Source organism: Nannospalax galili, unplaced genomic scaffold (genome assembly GCF_000622305.1).
Source record: "Nannospalax galili isolate Female #2095 unplaced genomic scaffold, S.galili_v1.0 scaffold17, whole genome shotgun sequence".
Classification (NCBI taxonomy): Eukaryota; Metazoa; Chordata; class Mammalia; order Rodentia; family Spalacidae; genus Nannospalax; species Nannospalax galili.
In genome coordinates this window covers 8,878,188-8,894,650 of record NW_008342276.1, presented here as the reverse complement: position 1 = coordinate 8,894,650, position 16,463 = coordinate 8,878,188, and the positions used below count along the sequence as shown (strand labels likewise).

The 16,463-nt window shown below is 45.2% G+C and overlaps 1 protein-coding gene across 1 annotated transcript in view; it reads left to right on the top strand.

Moving 5' to 3' along the window:
* The first annotated feature begins 4,583 nt into the window (after positions 1 to 4,583).
* Positions 4,584 to 16,463, top strand: part of Fbxo32 (F-box protein 32) — a 35,757-nt gene continuing 23,877 nt past the window's right edge. Inside the window, exons 1-4 of the mRNA XM_008838012.3 lie at positions 4,584 to 4,890; positions 11,312 to 11,427; positions 12,849 to 12,898; positions 14,192 to 14,284. Coding sequence (XP_008836234.1) covers positions 4,775 to 4,890; positions 11,312 to 11,427; positions 12,849 to 12,898; positions 14,192 to 14,284 — 375 coding nt within the window. The 5' untranslated portion in view covers positions 4,584 to 4,774. The remainder of the gene's footprint in view (positions 4,891 to 11,311; positions 11,428 to 12,848; positions 12,899 to 14,191; positions 14,285 to 16,463) is intronic.

Genomic DNA, 16,463 nt, shown 5'->3' with positions numbered 1-16,463 from the left:
ACAGACAGTTGTTAGCTGCCATCTGGGTGCTGGGATTCAAACCCAGGTCTTCTGCAAGAACAGTCAGTGTTCTTAACCGCTGAGCCATCTCTCCAGCCCCTATTTTATTTTATGTTTATGAGTGTATTGTCTGCATGTATGTAAGGGCACCCATGTCCTGCAATACCCAGGGAGGTCAGAAGAGGGCATCAGATTCCCCTGGAACTGGAGTTAGGAACATTGGTTAGCTGCCATGTGGGTGCTGGAAACTGAATCTGGGTCCTCTGCAAGAACAGCCAGTGTTCTTAACTGCTGAGACATCTCTCTCTAGCCCCAGAAGTCACTTTTAATCACTTTCCCTCTTGACCTCACCAACTGGTAAGGTACCTCAGTTAGAGAAGGTAGCTCTAGGGGTAAAGATGTGAGCCCCCAGTTTACTGCTCCCACTGCCTTCTACCATGCCTCTCCACCTTGATGGACTGTAATCCCACCTGGATTTGTAAGCCCAATAAACAACTTCTATAAACTGCCTTGGTCATGGTGTTTTATCACAGCAATAGAATAGGACATTTATTTTAAAGGGCCCAGCATTACAAGGCTTTCTAATTGAAACCTGTCTCTGATGAAGTGTTAAGTTAGATTTGGGTTTTTTGTTTTTGGTTTTATGTTGTGTTGTGTTGTGTTGTACTGTTTAAGACAAGGTTGTTTTATCACAGCAATAGAATAGGACATTTATTTTAAAGGGCCCAGCATTACAAGGCTTTCTAATTGAAACCTGTCTCTGATGAAGTGTTAAGTTAGATTTGGGTTTTTTTGTTTTTGGTTTTATGTTGTGTTGTGTTGTACTGTTTAAGACAAGGTCTTGCTATGTAGCCCTGACTGACCTAGAACTCACTATGTAGATCAGGCTGACCTCAAACTCACAGAGATCTGCCTGCCTCTGCCTCTCAAGTGTTAGGATTAAAGGTGTGTGCCATCATGCCCAGACGTTTGGATTCTTGATAGTAAAAAGAATGCAAAGCAGTCTATTATACTTTCAAATAGGTCTGAGTTAAAGTATGCTAGACACACTTTTTTTAGAAGGAGAAAGTTGAAGGATGCAAGCAAATACTGAGGCTTCCTGAGATTAGCTCTTAGACAAAAATAAAGGAAAAAACCAGGGACCAAAAAATATGATTTTTCACTTGTGTTTGAATTTAAGAATTTTATAAAAAATCTTTCATCAGCTTTCAGCCACTTGACTCTTCATAGAAGCCAGCTATTGAGATAATAACACTGTGTTTTTAAAAATGTGATTTTTCTACTTATGTTTGAATTTTGGAAATTTAAAAAAAAAATCTTTAACTTTCAGCCACTTGACTCTGTAGCAGTAAGCTATTGGGATAATAATGCTGAATAAAACCTCACTGGCATTCAATTATTCTTGCTAACATAACTGGGATATCTCTTCCATGTGTCACATCCAGATCACATGGTAGCTAACTCAAGCAGCTCAGAATAGTGACCATCCAAGGTATGAAACTGTTAGAAACACAAGTGCTCAAGCCCAGCCAGGCAAGTAACCTCTGCACACATCACACACACTACCACCATATTGGCCAAAGCAAGTCACATGGCCAAGAATTTTTTTCAATGTATATTTTTATTGATTTTTTTAAATTTCATACAATGTATTTTAATCATATTTAGACCTCCTCTATCTGCACCCCTTATAGCCCACCCATAGGATTTGATGCAGTCTGTCATATATGTTAAGGCCTATCAAGTTTGCATACCCAGATGTCCCTAGGTGTGAGTTCATCCACTGAAGCCTGTTCAGCCTATCTAGAATCAAGAAGATCGATTCTCCCTCACCCAGCAGTGATCAGCTGCCAATAGTTCCTCAGCCAAAGTTGGAGCCTCCTACCCCTTTCCCCAGCTCTATGCTAGCTGTTGTCTAAGTCTGCATGGGTCTTGTGCATGCTGTCACCATTGCTGTAGGTTCATATGAGCAAGTTCCCAAGAGCCTGGAAGACTGTTTCCTTATGGTCACCCACCACCTCTGGCTCTTAGAATCTTTCTGTCCCCTCTTCTGTAATGGTCCCTGAGCCCTGGGTGGGTGACATCTAATATAGGAGTCCTATCCAGGGATTTGAATTCTACAGTCTCTTATTCTCTACACTTTGATGGCCCTGAATTTTAAAAGTATACATTGCCCACCCAGAGGGCAAAGCAAGAGTGTGTATGCACAACACTCAGTGCTCTAGAGAGGGAAGAACTGGCAAAAATAATCCAATCAACTGTACTTTCTCTGCAATCCTTAAGGGCAGGTATCACAAGCACCATTTGTCTTAAATAACTGGTGCCTCTTGTTATTCACCCAAGGAAGAAGAGGCAGTGAGCTGCTTTAGCAGAATCAGAATTAGAATCCTCTCCCTTCTGGCCCTCTGTGGTTTCTAACAGGAAGTAGTTCCCTGCATCTTTAATAATCACATCCAGTAACTGTGCTTCCTTGCAGATACCAGTTCTCTCCAACAAATCCCAGACCCAACACTGCCTCATCTTTTAGTCTGACCACAGAGCCTAACATTTGTTTGGTACCTACAGTGTTTTTACAAGCCATTTTTTTACTATTGGTACACTAATAAATTATTTATGGTTGGAAATCAAAATCAGAAAACCCTGGCTACTTGAAAACAGACTTTATTAAAGACATCTCCTTCCCTCCTGTCTGCATGTAGCCCCACAGGGCACACATGGCTCCTCTGTGTCCTCAACCTCTTGGCTGACAGTGGAAGAGATACAGGCCATGGATGCAGAGGCAGAGGTATGGAAGAGAGCTGGGAGCCAATCTACAGCATGGGTATTTTACTCTGTTGCTGCTGCCCCATGCCATGATGGATGGAACTGCACAGCTTCTAACTAGTGATGACAGAGGGCCAGAAGCCATAGTCACTTGTTCACGCAAGGACTTTTAATGGAGAGGCTAGGGAAATGCCTCAATGGGGAGATGACTCAGTGGGAAAGGTGCTGAGTTCAGATTCCCCAGTACCTAGGTAAAATAATCAAGTGCACCTGTGCTCATCATCCCAGCACTGGGAGGCAGAAGCAAGAAAATCCAGGGAGTTCATTGGCTGGCCATTCTAACCAATGGGTGAGCTCCAGACTCAGGGAGAGGTGCAATATAAAATAATGTGGACAGTAATAGAGGAAGACACCAGATATTGACCTCTGGGGGAGAGAGAGAGAGAGAGAGAGAGAGAGAGAGAGAGAGAGAAGAGAGAAATTGCTTGTGAAAGGCCACTCTGGACCTGGCCTGCTGTGTTGAGATGTCTCTAGAATAAAAAGACCAGCTCTGATGGAATTTATATTCTGCAGGGAGCGGTAGATTGTACATTGTCCACAAAAACAGAAAGTAAAATCGCTGTACTTTTAGACTGTAGTAGGAGCTGAAAAGAAAGTGCCATAAAGCCCAGGCTAGTCCTGGGTTTAACCCCTCTCTGGGCACCTCAGGCCCTTCACCTGAAAACCAGCAGGACAGCACCCAGCGACGCCCGCCGGGTGTCATGTTCCTAACAGGTTGAGTGAGGGCCTCCGCCGCGGAGTGCAGTGAGCCTCCTGATCTGTCTTCCCCCTTCTCTAAAGTGGACAAAAACTCACGGCCTGGTATTTCCAGGAGAAGATGGAGAACTGTGGGAAGGGAGGGGAGGGTTCCGGTGGTTCCTCCGGACAAAAGCCTGGCCCTGGAGCACTAGAGCAAATTTTGGACAGTGTGAATGGCACGGAGGCCCCTTCCAAACTCCCTTGCCTCGTTATTGCTGGCCAGGCATCTTGGACGCCTGCTCTGATCTGAATCCCTGGGGTGGGACCTGGGCCAGTCGAAACTCTCCACTTCCACACCTTGGGGTCCAGATGGTCTTGGCTCCTCCCCCTATCCCGTGTTCCCTTCCTTTGCCACTGGGGGAGCCAGGCCTGACAGCACACACCTTAAAGACAGATTGAAGACGGGTAGGGGTGGGTGGGCTGTCCCTCCTCCCCACCCCGCAGCTCCGGGTCCCCTCCTCGCCCTAGCACACCCTGGCGCCTGGAGTCGGGTACTGGTAGTGAGAGAGGCAGAAAGGCTGTGCCCAGTCCTAGCTCGGGCCTCCCCAAGGGTTGATCTGTCTGCAGAGCCTAGGGACCCGAGGGGACAGGCGGTCCCCGCCCCCCACCCCAGGGGGCCCGGACTACGCGCCGGGCACCTAGCCAGCCCCGGAGCAGAGGGGAGGCCCCGGCTCCGCTTCCCATGCGCAGGGCCGGGATCTCGGCGGCGGCAGCTGCGCCCTGGGGGCGGGGTGGGGGCGCAGAGGTGCCAGGGGACCGAGGGGCGGCGGGACATCTGGCCTGGCCGCGCGGCTTCAAGTTTCCAGAGGCGCAAGGTTGTGCAAGCGTCAGCCGAGCTAGAGCCACCGGCGCCTGGGAAAACAAGACGAGCCCATAAACAAAGCCACGTGGCCTCGGGACCGCTGGGCCGGGCTAAGAGCAGGCGGCTCTTCCGGCAACAAAGAGTCTGGGCCAACCACCGCGGATAAATACTGCGGCCCCGGCAGCGGCGCAGCACTGCCTGGAGCCGACGCCACGCGCGACCCTCCCCAGCGCCTGTGCCCACCCAGGTCCGCAGCCCCCACGCCGGGTCCCTGCACTTGTCCCGGTCGCGGGGCGGCGCTCCCACCTACCCCCACCCCCAGCATCCGCCCAAGGCAGCGCATCCCCGGGGCCGGCCAGGCCGATCCCTCGTCGGCAGCCCGTCCGGTAGGTCGCATCCGCTCTCGGTGCCATGCCATTCCTCGGGCAGGACTGGCGGTCCCCTGGGCAGAGCTGGGTGAAGACAGCCGACGGCTGGAAGCGCTTTCTGGACGAGAAGAGCGGCAGTTTCGTGGGTGACCTCAGCAGGTGAGGGGACTCGCCACCAATTCGCAGTCCCTCAAAACCGACTTTGGCTGGTCTGGGAGGGCCCTCGGCAGGTGAAGGAGGGCTAGCAGGACTGGATAAGGAGGGGGCCTCCGGCTCAGGGGTGGGAGTGAGGTGCCGGGATTTCTGCAGAGGTTGCCAGAGCTCAAATGAGAGGTGGGAAATTTGTTTTCTCTTACTGGTCAAGGTCAGCGTCTCCAAGTAAACAAGATTCCTTACAAAACCCAGGATCCCTCAGAATCTGACTATCAGAATCTTGTCCCTAAACTTAAGCACAAAACTCAAGATCCCCACCCCCATCCCCCGCCTTTGGACCCAGGGGTTGCACAGTTTCTGCTTAAGTGGGCGCGGGGGAGTGGGCTATATGCCTTTCGCCGCCTTGGTGACTGGACTTAAAGCGAACAAGCTCGATAGACAGGAGCGGAGCTAGGTGACCTGATTGGACGTGGGCCCTGCCCTGAGCTCCCCCGGGCTCGGCCCACGCACAAACGACCACCGCGGAGTGAGCTGAGAGACAGTGAACAGAAGGGACGCCGGGGTGCGGGGCGGAGCTGGCAGCAGCTTTGCTGGGTGGTGGGCGATGGTAGCTTAGGGTTTCAGGGAGGCGCGCAAAGTTCTGCCTCTGGAAGGACCAGGCGTTTGCACCTGTTTCCTCCACGGCCCTTTCCAGTTTTGTACTGCGAGCACACTTCCATTCCTAATGGTACCTGCCAGCTGCAGAAAGATCACCCCTACTTGAAGTCTCACCTGAGTTCTGTCGTCTGGTGGAAAATCTGAGGTCACACAAGTGTCCACTCATAAATTATGCGGCCCGGAATCAATCCCCACCCTTGCAGCTGACTCCCTGAGACACCTGAGGAAGGTGATAACTATGTTCAGGGGGGCTAGTGCAGTTGCAGTCACCCATGGGTGCTTCCCCCACTTTCCTTTTATTAAACCCCCACCCCTGCACCCTTAAACTATCTTCAATGAGAGTGCTATGAGTAGCCAAATCCAGAGATTTGACAATGGTTGTTTAGATGAAAGTTTAGCGATTATCAAAAAAAAAAAAAAAAAAGTGGTTGTTTTGGCAGCTTGACCTCGCATTTGTTTGTGATTTGCAATGCCTTGAATTCCCTTTGTCTTTTAATGAGGAGAAACAAAGTGGATCCAGGGTCCTTTGAGGCAATCCCAGAGGAATTTGGGAGCACTCTAAAGAAATGTTCACAAAAATTCAGATAAGTTACCAGACTAGCACCAGACTGATTTCCAGAGAATAAAGTCAACTGTTAGGCCTAAATTCCTCTCCCTCCCAAAATGGGAAGGGGGTAAACTGTAAGCATCCTGCCTCCTGAGAACAATCCTAGGGGCAATGATCTAATATTCCAGCTCTTTATTTCAGTATAAAAATTCAGCTTCTTTCTAGGAAGGTACCACAGGTGTCCAGCCAGCTGTGTCACAGTGGCTCAAAGGAATAAAACAGGAGGATAAGCCCCCCACTGTGCTCAGCAGGAGGGGATCAAAAATGGAGAGCCTCCCAGTTCATCAATTCCTGCTGCTCCATGAGACAGACTAATACAAATAGTGATGTCTCACTCCTATTAGCAAAGACCTGAAAATGAGTTAAATTTGGCCCAAAAGTTTTGACTGACCTGGAATAAGTAACTTCCCTCTCCATTACCCCTTTCTGACCCCCTTTCTTTCCTTGCATTTCACACCTGTGACTGAAGCTGTCCTACTCCACTCACGACTGATCCATACAGTGACCACCTGGGTCCTCTGCTGAGTCAGAGTTGAGGAATGATTTGGTCATCTGTCTCCCAGCAAAGGAGCTGGCTGTTTATTTACAGGGTATTTTTTTTTTCTAGCAATTGTAAACAGTCCCTTCCTTCCTTATCGGGAGTCTGCCAACTTCTTAAAAGCAGTTGGCCTTCTGAGGCCTGGGCTTGTGATCTCAAATATCCCACTGTTTTCCGTCTTGGTTTCTCTGTGACATCAAGTTTGGGCTCTGTGCCTGGCTGCACAGGTGAGCTTGAATGCCCTCTCTTGTTCTGAGAAAACAAAAACCAGGCCTTTTATAAGAGACGGTGAGGGAACTGTAAACCCAACTACTGAAGCATGGACCGCTTCTCTTATTCCATGCACCATCTTGGGAGTTTCCTACCAAGAGTAAAGAATGAGGGTGCACTTGGTAGGATTATTGTTTGGTGTGGGTCTTGATTTGTCTGCATGGCACACCTGTTCTGAACCCTACTGACCATCTTCCCTGTGGTCAAGGGCCCTGTCTTCCAACAGTCAAATGTTACATATAGTCTTTGTAGCAGCCAAGAACCTCCTGAGATAGTGGAAGGACTTAGATAAACTTAAGGCAGGTTCCTGCTTTAAAAGTTGAGGGAGGGAAATGACAAATGTTACACTCGGTGAAGCAGATTAAAATTTCAAGGAAATAACAGTATGAGTTGGAGTGATCCAAGAATGCTTCAAGGAAGTGGTGGTTGAGATGGCCCACACTGCCTCCTCCCTAGCCACCCCTGCCTCGCCCCAAGCTCAGGATGAGTCATCTAAGTGCTCTTCTCCAAGCCTGCACATCTACTGTTAAAAACACACTCCAGGGTTGCTTTACTGTGTTGCTAAGGCTGGTCTAGGAAGCAGGAAGTTGGCCTTGATGTCTTGGATAAAAATAATAGTTGAGATTTTTTTTTTTTTTTATGAGTGCTTACTATGTGTAAGGCAGTATCTAAGAGCTTCCTTCGCACACAGGCTGTTTATTTCACTGAAGTCATCTGGGAGCCAGCCATTTTAAGTTTGGCAACTTGGATATGACTTAGAGCAAATCAGCATCAAAATCTCGTTGGCCATAGTTAGGGCTATACAACTACTTTGGATCAAGACATGGTTTTATTAAATGTTTTCCTTAATTGCAGTGAAGTAAGAAGCAGAACTCATTTTTTTTTTCTATCTCCTCCTTTGTCTGCTGCCAGAATGGTCTTATTTATGCTCTTATTTTAAATCTTATCACCTTTTCTAAAGTTGCTTTAAAATATTTCGGTACATGTTTGATGGTAGTGTGGTGCTGGATGGGGAGAGCTTTTTCCTTGTTCTAGGCCTGTGCCTACAAAAATCAAGATTAGTAAGAACTGACTACAAAGCAACAACTTACTGGCTATTGTTGATTTGGTGATGAAAGCAGCTTCCCCAAGATGGTTTTGCTCATTTTAAATATATATATGCTATAATTTATAAATGTCCGTCGCTTTTCTTGTTAAAACTTTTTAGTTGTAATTTTCCATTGGTTTTTCATTTCCTGGAAATGGACATAACTGAACTCTCAAAATAGCCTCTGAATATATTATTTCTTAAAAGAAAACATAAGCAGACAACACAAATAAACTCCACAGCCTTCCTTCCAGGCCCAACCTCCAGAATTCCAAACTAACACCAACCTAGAAGTACAGGGTTTCCCTTCTGTTAAAACTTCTCAAAAAAACTTCTCTACATTCCACAGCAAGAAAGCATCAGCTATGTAAATTCTTCTTGAATTGGCTTTTGAAATGAGTCACTCAGGCTTAAAGCAGTTTATTATAGCTTCTGTGAAGAAAGCAAATGCTCGGATCTCCTTAAAGAATACTTTCCATTAGAAAAATATAAGATGGGGTATAAACATTTAAAGTTTCGAAAGACTGGTCACAATCTATAGCTCATATAGAAAGTTCCTATTGACTCTTAAATGTGTGACTGAAAATATGATAGTTTTCATTTTGTGGTTCTCCAGATGTAGAATTGTTGCTGTAGGTTTTGTTGTTTGTAGGACTGCGTGTGGTGTGTATGTTTGTATGTGTGTTACAAATAAGCCTTCCTGTGATATTTTTCCTTTTATTTATTTTTTAAGATACTATTTTTATTTTATATGTATGAGTGTATTGCCTGCATGTATGTGAGTGCACCCATGTAGTGCAATGCCAAGGAGGTCAGAAGAGGGCTTTGGATTCCCCTGGAACTGGAGTTAAGGACGGTTCGTAGCCACCATGTGGGTGCTGGGAATCGAACCCAGGTTCTCTGCAAGTGCAGTCAGTGCTCTTAACCGCTGAGCCATCTCTCCAGCCCCTGTTTTATTTATTTTTATGTGCATGAGTGTTTTGCTACATGTATGTAAGTGCACCACATGTGTAAAATGCCCACAAAAGTCAGAAAAGGGTAAGGCATTATAACTCCTAGAACTGGAGTTACGGACAGTTGTTAGATGCCATGTGGGTGCTGGGAACTGAACCTAGGGGCAGCCAGTACTCTTAACCACTGAGCCATCTCTCCAGCCCTTCATGTGGTATTTTAGCTTTGCTTTCTAAAGCTTTGGAACATCATGGACCACTCAAGTGACTTTACATCTTTACATCTTTTCCTCAGCTTTGATTGAAATTGCTTAAGTTGGCCTCAAGGACTCAGAATTCTGTTCTCTGTTCTGCCCCTTTCTTTCTGCTGACCTTGAAACAGATCATCACCTGGTCAGTGACTCTGTACCCCTCACAGTCATGCAAGCAGACAAACACACACAAAGCTTGACCCAAAACATTCACCCTTGGCTCACTTAAGCAAGTGCCTCTGAGCAAGAACATTTCTGCAATACCCAATGTGAAGCCTAAAAATATCCTGTTTCCCTGAATGAAAAGGAGAAGGCTAAAGACATTAGGAAACTCGATAAATGGCATTACATGTGTCTTTAAGAAGGAAGGTTAGCAGATGGTCAGTCAGGTTTTCCCCTGTGGGTTCTGACAGTAGTGTGGGGCATACTGCTGATGATGTCAGTATTATAGTAAGACACTATGCTGCTGCAAGTGCTGCTGGAGAGACTAATTGTCACAAAAGTGTACTGGAAACTGTTTCCAGTCCTCTTTTCCCTTTAGTTAATCACACAAAGCAGAAAATAAGGAAGTACAGATATACTTCATACTAGCCCTTCAAAAAGATATAAATCAAATCACATTTTAAACTCTGCAGAGGAAGTCATAAAATTAAAGGACCCTTAATATAGTGATGATAACACACGCACACACACACACACACACACACACACACACACACACATACACACGAAACAACAACAAATCTTGTACTGGTTGTCATTATAAATCCTGCCTCCCTCTTAAGGGTTGAAAGAAGTCGAGAAACCCTGGTGGCACACGCCTTTAATCCCAGCATTTAGGAGGCAGAGGCTGCTGGAGATCGAGGCCAGTCTGGTCTACATATCAGGTTCCAGGCCACTGGGGGCTACAGGGAGACCCTATCTAAAAAAAGAAAAAAAAAGGGGGATGGGGAACTCATTTTCTTGTTAAACTTTATTAGCATTTCTTCTCTATCACCTTTGTGGAAAATACTCAGAGATTTTCTTTAACACACAAGACCATCAGTTCTACCCCCATAATACCTCAGCCTGCTGAGGGAAGTAGGCACCTGGCCAAAATTGGACCAGCCCACTTTTCAATGACCTATTGGACAGGTAAATTTGATGTTTTTTTCAGCCCTTCTAAGTTTATGCATTATTAGTTTACCTGGTTTCTGTTAAGACCCAACATCTTCACCTTTCGGCATGAGGCCTAGTGTTAGTTAGGCAGGGACCTAAACAACCAGCACTGTATACTAAACATCTGCTAGAAGGAGAGTTTATAAGTCAGGTTTTCATAAATGTGATTGTGTTTTAAAGGTATGATAGGAGCATGCTAGTTAAAGCAGTTTGGATATACTTTCTAAATGAGTGAATTATACAGTATGTGACTTATATCTCACTGAAGTTGTATAATATGAAACTTATATCTCAGTGAAGTTGTGGTGACAGAGGCCTGCAATCCCAGCTTTCTGTAAAGTCAGCACTCAGGAGACTGAGGCAGGAGAATCATGAGTTCGAGACCTGACTGTGCTGCATAGTAAGTTGAAGGCCAGCCTGTGCTACCTTGTAGAATCCTATCTTAAAAAGAAGAGAAAGAGAAAAAAAAGAAGGAAGGGGGCAGAAGGGATGGAAAGAAGGAAGCTAGTGGGAAAAGAAAGAAGAAGTCACAGCAGCTTGGAATAGATGCATTCAAATAATGAAGGCCCTGTGTGGTACAGTGATACCAGCCATCACTACCCCCCATTCAGCACTTTTGTTTCAAGTGACAGTGTAGTGGCCTGCATGGCTTAGTTAAAGAGTACAGTGCTGTGTGTCAAATTACAATGGTAGACCCTGTTAGGAAATTCAAAAGAAACACGAGTCCCCATCCCTGCCTTCCACATAGTGGGGACAATATTTTGTCCTAAGAGAAAGAAGTCTGTGCCTATATATGGACTTTTTAAAGATTATTTTGATGTTTGTTTTGTCTGGGAAGCATATATGTTGGTATGTTTTATAACCCAGTGAGTTATTTATGGGTTACATCTCCTTTTTCGTCTGTTACAGTTATTGCAACAAGGAGGTGTACAGTAATAAGGAGAATCTTTTCAACAGCCTGAACTATGATGTTGCAGCCAAGAAGAGAAAGAAAGACATACTAAACAGCAAAACCAAAATTCACTGTAAGCCATTTGTTTTGAAAAGAAAGGTATCTTGGGCCAGCTCAGTTGGTAGAGTGCCTACCTAGGAGGCACAGAGTCCTGGGTTCAATCCCTAGAACTGCATAAAGGTGTCACCCATGCCTATCATCTTAGTACTTGGGAGGTTGAGGCAAGAGGATCAGAAGTTCAAGGCCATAATCCTTGGTACATAGTAAGTTCAAGGCCAGTCTGGGACAACATGAAACCGAGGAGGAAGGGGGGGGGGAGGAGGAGGAGGAGTGTGAAGTGTTCCTACCTTGTGGTAATGTGTGAGACAGACCTCATCTCCAAAGGAAAAAAGAAGAAGATGAAGAAGAAGAAGAAGAAGAAGAAGAAGAAGAAGAAGAAGAAGGAGGAGGAGGAGGAGGAGGAGGAGGAGGAGAAGAAGAAGAAAAGTCTGTTTGAAGATTGTTATGAGTGATCCTTGGGGGGAAAAGTCATACCTCCCACATTAGCCAACTGCTTTAATGCTTACTATGTCACTAACAAAGGCTCCTGGAATCTTTGCACCCATAAACCTGGATATATGTTTCACAGGCAGATTAATGCATTCTTTAGAGTCCTGTTTATAAGTCCTTGCCAGTTGGGGTGTTTATCCCTGCTTGTCACTTGCATTTGACGTAGGTAAGATAGTTATTGCACAGGGATGTGGTTAGCTGAATTCATTCCAGCGATGCTTTTATTTTCAACTGTGTTTTGAGACTTTGAAATTAAATTTGTGGGGCTGGGGGCATAGCTCAGCTACAACAGTGCTTGCCTAGCATGCACAAAGGCCTGGGTTCATCCCCAGCACTGCAAAAACTGGGTATTGTAGTATGTGGGAGATAGAGGCTAGAGAATCAGAAGTTGTTCAAGGTCGTCCTCAGTTACATAGTGAGTTTGAGGCCACCCTGGCTCAAAAATGAAAGAAAGGTAAAAAATAGATTTGTTCCCACTTCCCTTGTATAAATCTCACTCACATGTCTAGATACTGTATGTATTAGCAGAGGACATAAGGGTCTATTAATAAGCATGAATTTTATATTATTTTCATTTAATCCACTTAATCTGCATGTTTTCCTCATGTTTCTGTTCTATTTCTACTTTTTATGGTCTTGTGGCACTTTTAGGTTTGGAATTTAAAACAAATGTTCTTGGTATTAGACTTTTTTGTAGACTGGAGCTTTGGCACACTAAGCCTGACTATCAAAGATTCAAAATGCTTCAGATGAAACAAGTTAGAGCTCCAGTATTTATGCAAAACTTAAGTATTTGCATCCCCTTAGGTTGTCAGTGAAGACTTTTTAATTTTTTTGTCAACATGTTTTAAACTTTGGAATTAATTTTTAGAAGTCATGTTTAATACCTTAAACCTGCTACAAATTTTTCAAATGTGTATCCTTTTTCTTTTTTGGCCTCTGTAGATTTCCACCAAGAAAAATGGATCTATGTTCACAAAGGAAGTACTAAAGAGGTGAGCACACATCCATTTACTAAAGTATACTTTGAGATGCTATACCTTCCTGAGACTGCAAGGGAGAACTGGACAACAGCAGTACTTCAAGTCTAATAGGAGCAGGAGGGCAGCAGCCTGCTGGCAGAGAGAGTCAGTCAGTCATAGTGGGCTCTCCAGTCATCCTGTGAGGTCATATACTTAAAAGTGCTTTATTGGACTGGAGGGATGGCTCAGTGGTTAAAAGCATGTACTGCTCTTGCAGAGGACCTAGGTTCAATTCCCAATACCCACAATGGATGACTCACAACCACCTATAACTCTAGCTCCCAGGGGATCCACTACCTCTGGCTCTGAGGACACCTGCGCTCATGTGCACATACCCACACACATATACACATAATTTAAAATAAAATAAATGTTGTGTTTAATAAGATTGATATGCACATCTCAACTAGATTTGCCTCAGAAGAATAGCTGCTGTTGGTTCTAGGACCTCCTCACAACTTCAGCTTCCTTAAAGTTTAGCCCTGAGAGGACTAATCATTAAACCCAGCAGGCATTTTCAGTGCCGTCTCTGTGTGATATAGGAAGGTACAAGGTCTTATAATACCATCTTCTATGACACTTGATAAAACCCTGTTGTATACATTTTCTTTCTGCACAGGCAATATGCTCACTAGAACATGGGGTGGTATGAGCGAGTGACAGCACTTCTGTTACTTTTCATGAATCTTGATGAATACCTAGCTCCTCTGTGACTTGAGACCCAGAGAGAGTGGGTCAGGGATGAACCCAGGATCACCAAGAAACTTTCAGTGGGACTGAGATGATGAGCCAGAGCTCTATACTTCCGATTCCCTGTGCATCCATGGGATCAATGCTTCTTTTGCTTCCTCACAAAGCAAAACATTATCAGTCTGAAGCAGGGTAATGCCACAGTTGAGGCAGATAGATCTAATCCCACACCATGAGTACAAAACAGTCACCAACTGCCATGCTCCCAAAACTTTATACCCAACTCCCAGTTACACTTTGTACCCTAGCACTCCCTGACTAGCGTGTGCAGAGAGCAAAAGCCCAGGTGGTACAGGTCATGAAATGGTGCATCCCACAGGTTAGTCCCTGACAGAAGCAGATGCAGGCAGGCTACACCACCCAGCTTGTGGCTCCCGGGATGCAGATTACAGGAAGGAAGTCAAAGCCTAGTTGCCTTAAACAGGTAGCCAGCTGGTTCAGTGGAGTTCTGTTGGACTGTTCTAGAGAACAGCCTCCACATGGCGGGAGTAACATGTGTCTCTGTCTCACATGCAGCGCCATGGATACTGCACTCTGGGGGAAGCTTTCAACAGACTGGACTTCTCTACTGCCATCCTGGATTCCAGAAGATTCAACTACGTAGTACGGGTAAGTCTCAAGAGCAGAAAGCTTATCCAGACTCTCAAATTGAATTGTTAACATTCATATTGTCCTAGTTTTAAACAAAGAAAAAACCCCATCTTTTCAGGCCCCTAAGGGTTTTAGGGCACGCAGAAAACAGTCTCTTCAACCTGTCTTTCCTACCCCCCAGTACTTCAGGGTCTAGGTGGGTCCTTTGAGCTTCTTCCTGAGATTGACCCCCTCAGACAGAGAACACCATAGTTCCTTAGTGAATCTGTCCGTCGGTCACTCAGTCAGCCAGTCTCCCCCAAGTAAAAATTCACTCAGTCCTTCCACATCACCCTCTAGATAAATGGGAGCATATATCAGGCAGAAAAACCAGCAAGGGAGAGTTACTCAAAAAGCAAGCCCCAACATATTTTGACTTGTGTTAAAACCTTCTGTACCTTTGATTGTTCCAGCTCTCCTGCTTCAGCTGGCTCTCAGACACATCAATGCATGCTTCCTTTTTAAGCCACAAAACTGGTTGCACTCAAAACCCTTCAGTATAGCCATCCCATGCTACCCTTCCACCCCACACCAAATATCTACCTAAGTCTGACACCGCCATTAGGGTCTGTTGCTTTAAGCCCTCTTCTGGGAGGGAAAAAAAACTTAATGAAAATTAGCAAAATTTTAATAATGAAGTAATGCAAGTGAGTTTAACCATGACTTTCAGGCTATTGAGTCTATTTTGGTGATTGTTATACACACACGCGCGCACGCGCACACGCGCACACACACACACACACACACACACACACACACACTCCTTTATACATTTTTTGTTGGTGGTTCACCTAGGGAGAAGCAACTGTTTAGGTTTTGGGCTCTGAAGTTGGAGGGAATTTTTCCCGTGGGTGTTGGTTGGTTTGGCTTTGGGGTTTTTTGTTGTTGTTGTTGTTTTTGTTGTTTTTTTTTCTGGGCTGTTGGACTTCTCAGTGCTCGTCACAGTTAGATAACTGCAGCAGTTCTGCCAGAGTGATGACATTCAAGCCCCCTTGAGACGGGGTTCATTCACCTGTCATCTGGGCAGATGCGAGCTGGCTGTGTAGAATGACCCGGCAAAATCCTAGGCCCTCAAGCAGCAGGTGGGAAGCCTGTGACACCGAGCAGATCTGTCCACTCTCTGGCTGAACCCTTCTTCAGTCCAAGAGGAATAAAAATAAGAGCCCTTCTTGGGTGAAATGTTCCTGTCATTCGGCATGACTCTGCTGGTTTAGAGAGGTCACCTAGTCCTTGCAGTGCCTGCAAACTAGTCCAGCTGGTTGGAAACAGGCCCAGGGAGATCTGGAAACTTCTGTTGCTAAGAATACAAATAGTTTCCATCATCTATGTTAGAGAAGACACTTAGATCTGATTCCTTGTTACAAATTGATCATCAAAATGGTCCATTTTTAGATGGCATTCCTTCCTACCTACATTTTCTTTCAAAATAAATAAATCAGAAGAGCGAGACTGTAATAGTAAAGGTTGATCTCATACAGCCATGTACATTTTCACCTTTCATCTTTTATTGCCTCAGTTTGAACAGCCAGGTAAGTGACTTGTCCAACATCACAAAGCTACATAGTGGACAAAATGCAAATTTGGAACCTGCATATTCTTAGAGTGCATATTTCTATTTGCCTTGATAGATTCTGTGTAAGCAAAGATTGTAGGTAAAATATCCTGATGTCAATCCCACTTGGTTTCCCCTTTGTAAGAGGGATGTCCCCAGCTTCAAAGGAAATGTGGTCATGCAGTATACACAGATGAGCTCTACATATTAGAGCCCACTATGCAAAGTCAGCTACTAATAATTTCTGCTTACTAAAATTATTGTTCATTCCCTATAAAATACTTTTCCAATTTAGTTGAGAAAAATATTTTTCAAATTAAAAAATACTAATAAGCTGGGTGTGGTTGTGCATACCTGCAATTCTAGCACTCAACAAGCAGAAGCAATGAGGATCAGGAGATTATGGCTGGCCTCTACTACATAGTGAGTTTGAGATAGCCTGGCCTACAGGAGACCTTGTCTCAAAAAACTAATAATAATAGGGCATGGTGATGCACACCTTTAATCCCAGCACTGAGGAGGCAGAGGCGGGCAGATCTCTGAAATCAAGGCCAGCCTAGTCTACATAGTGAGTTCCAGGCCAGATGGGGCTACAGGGAGACCCTG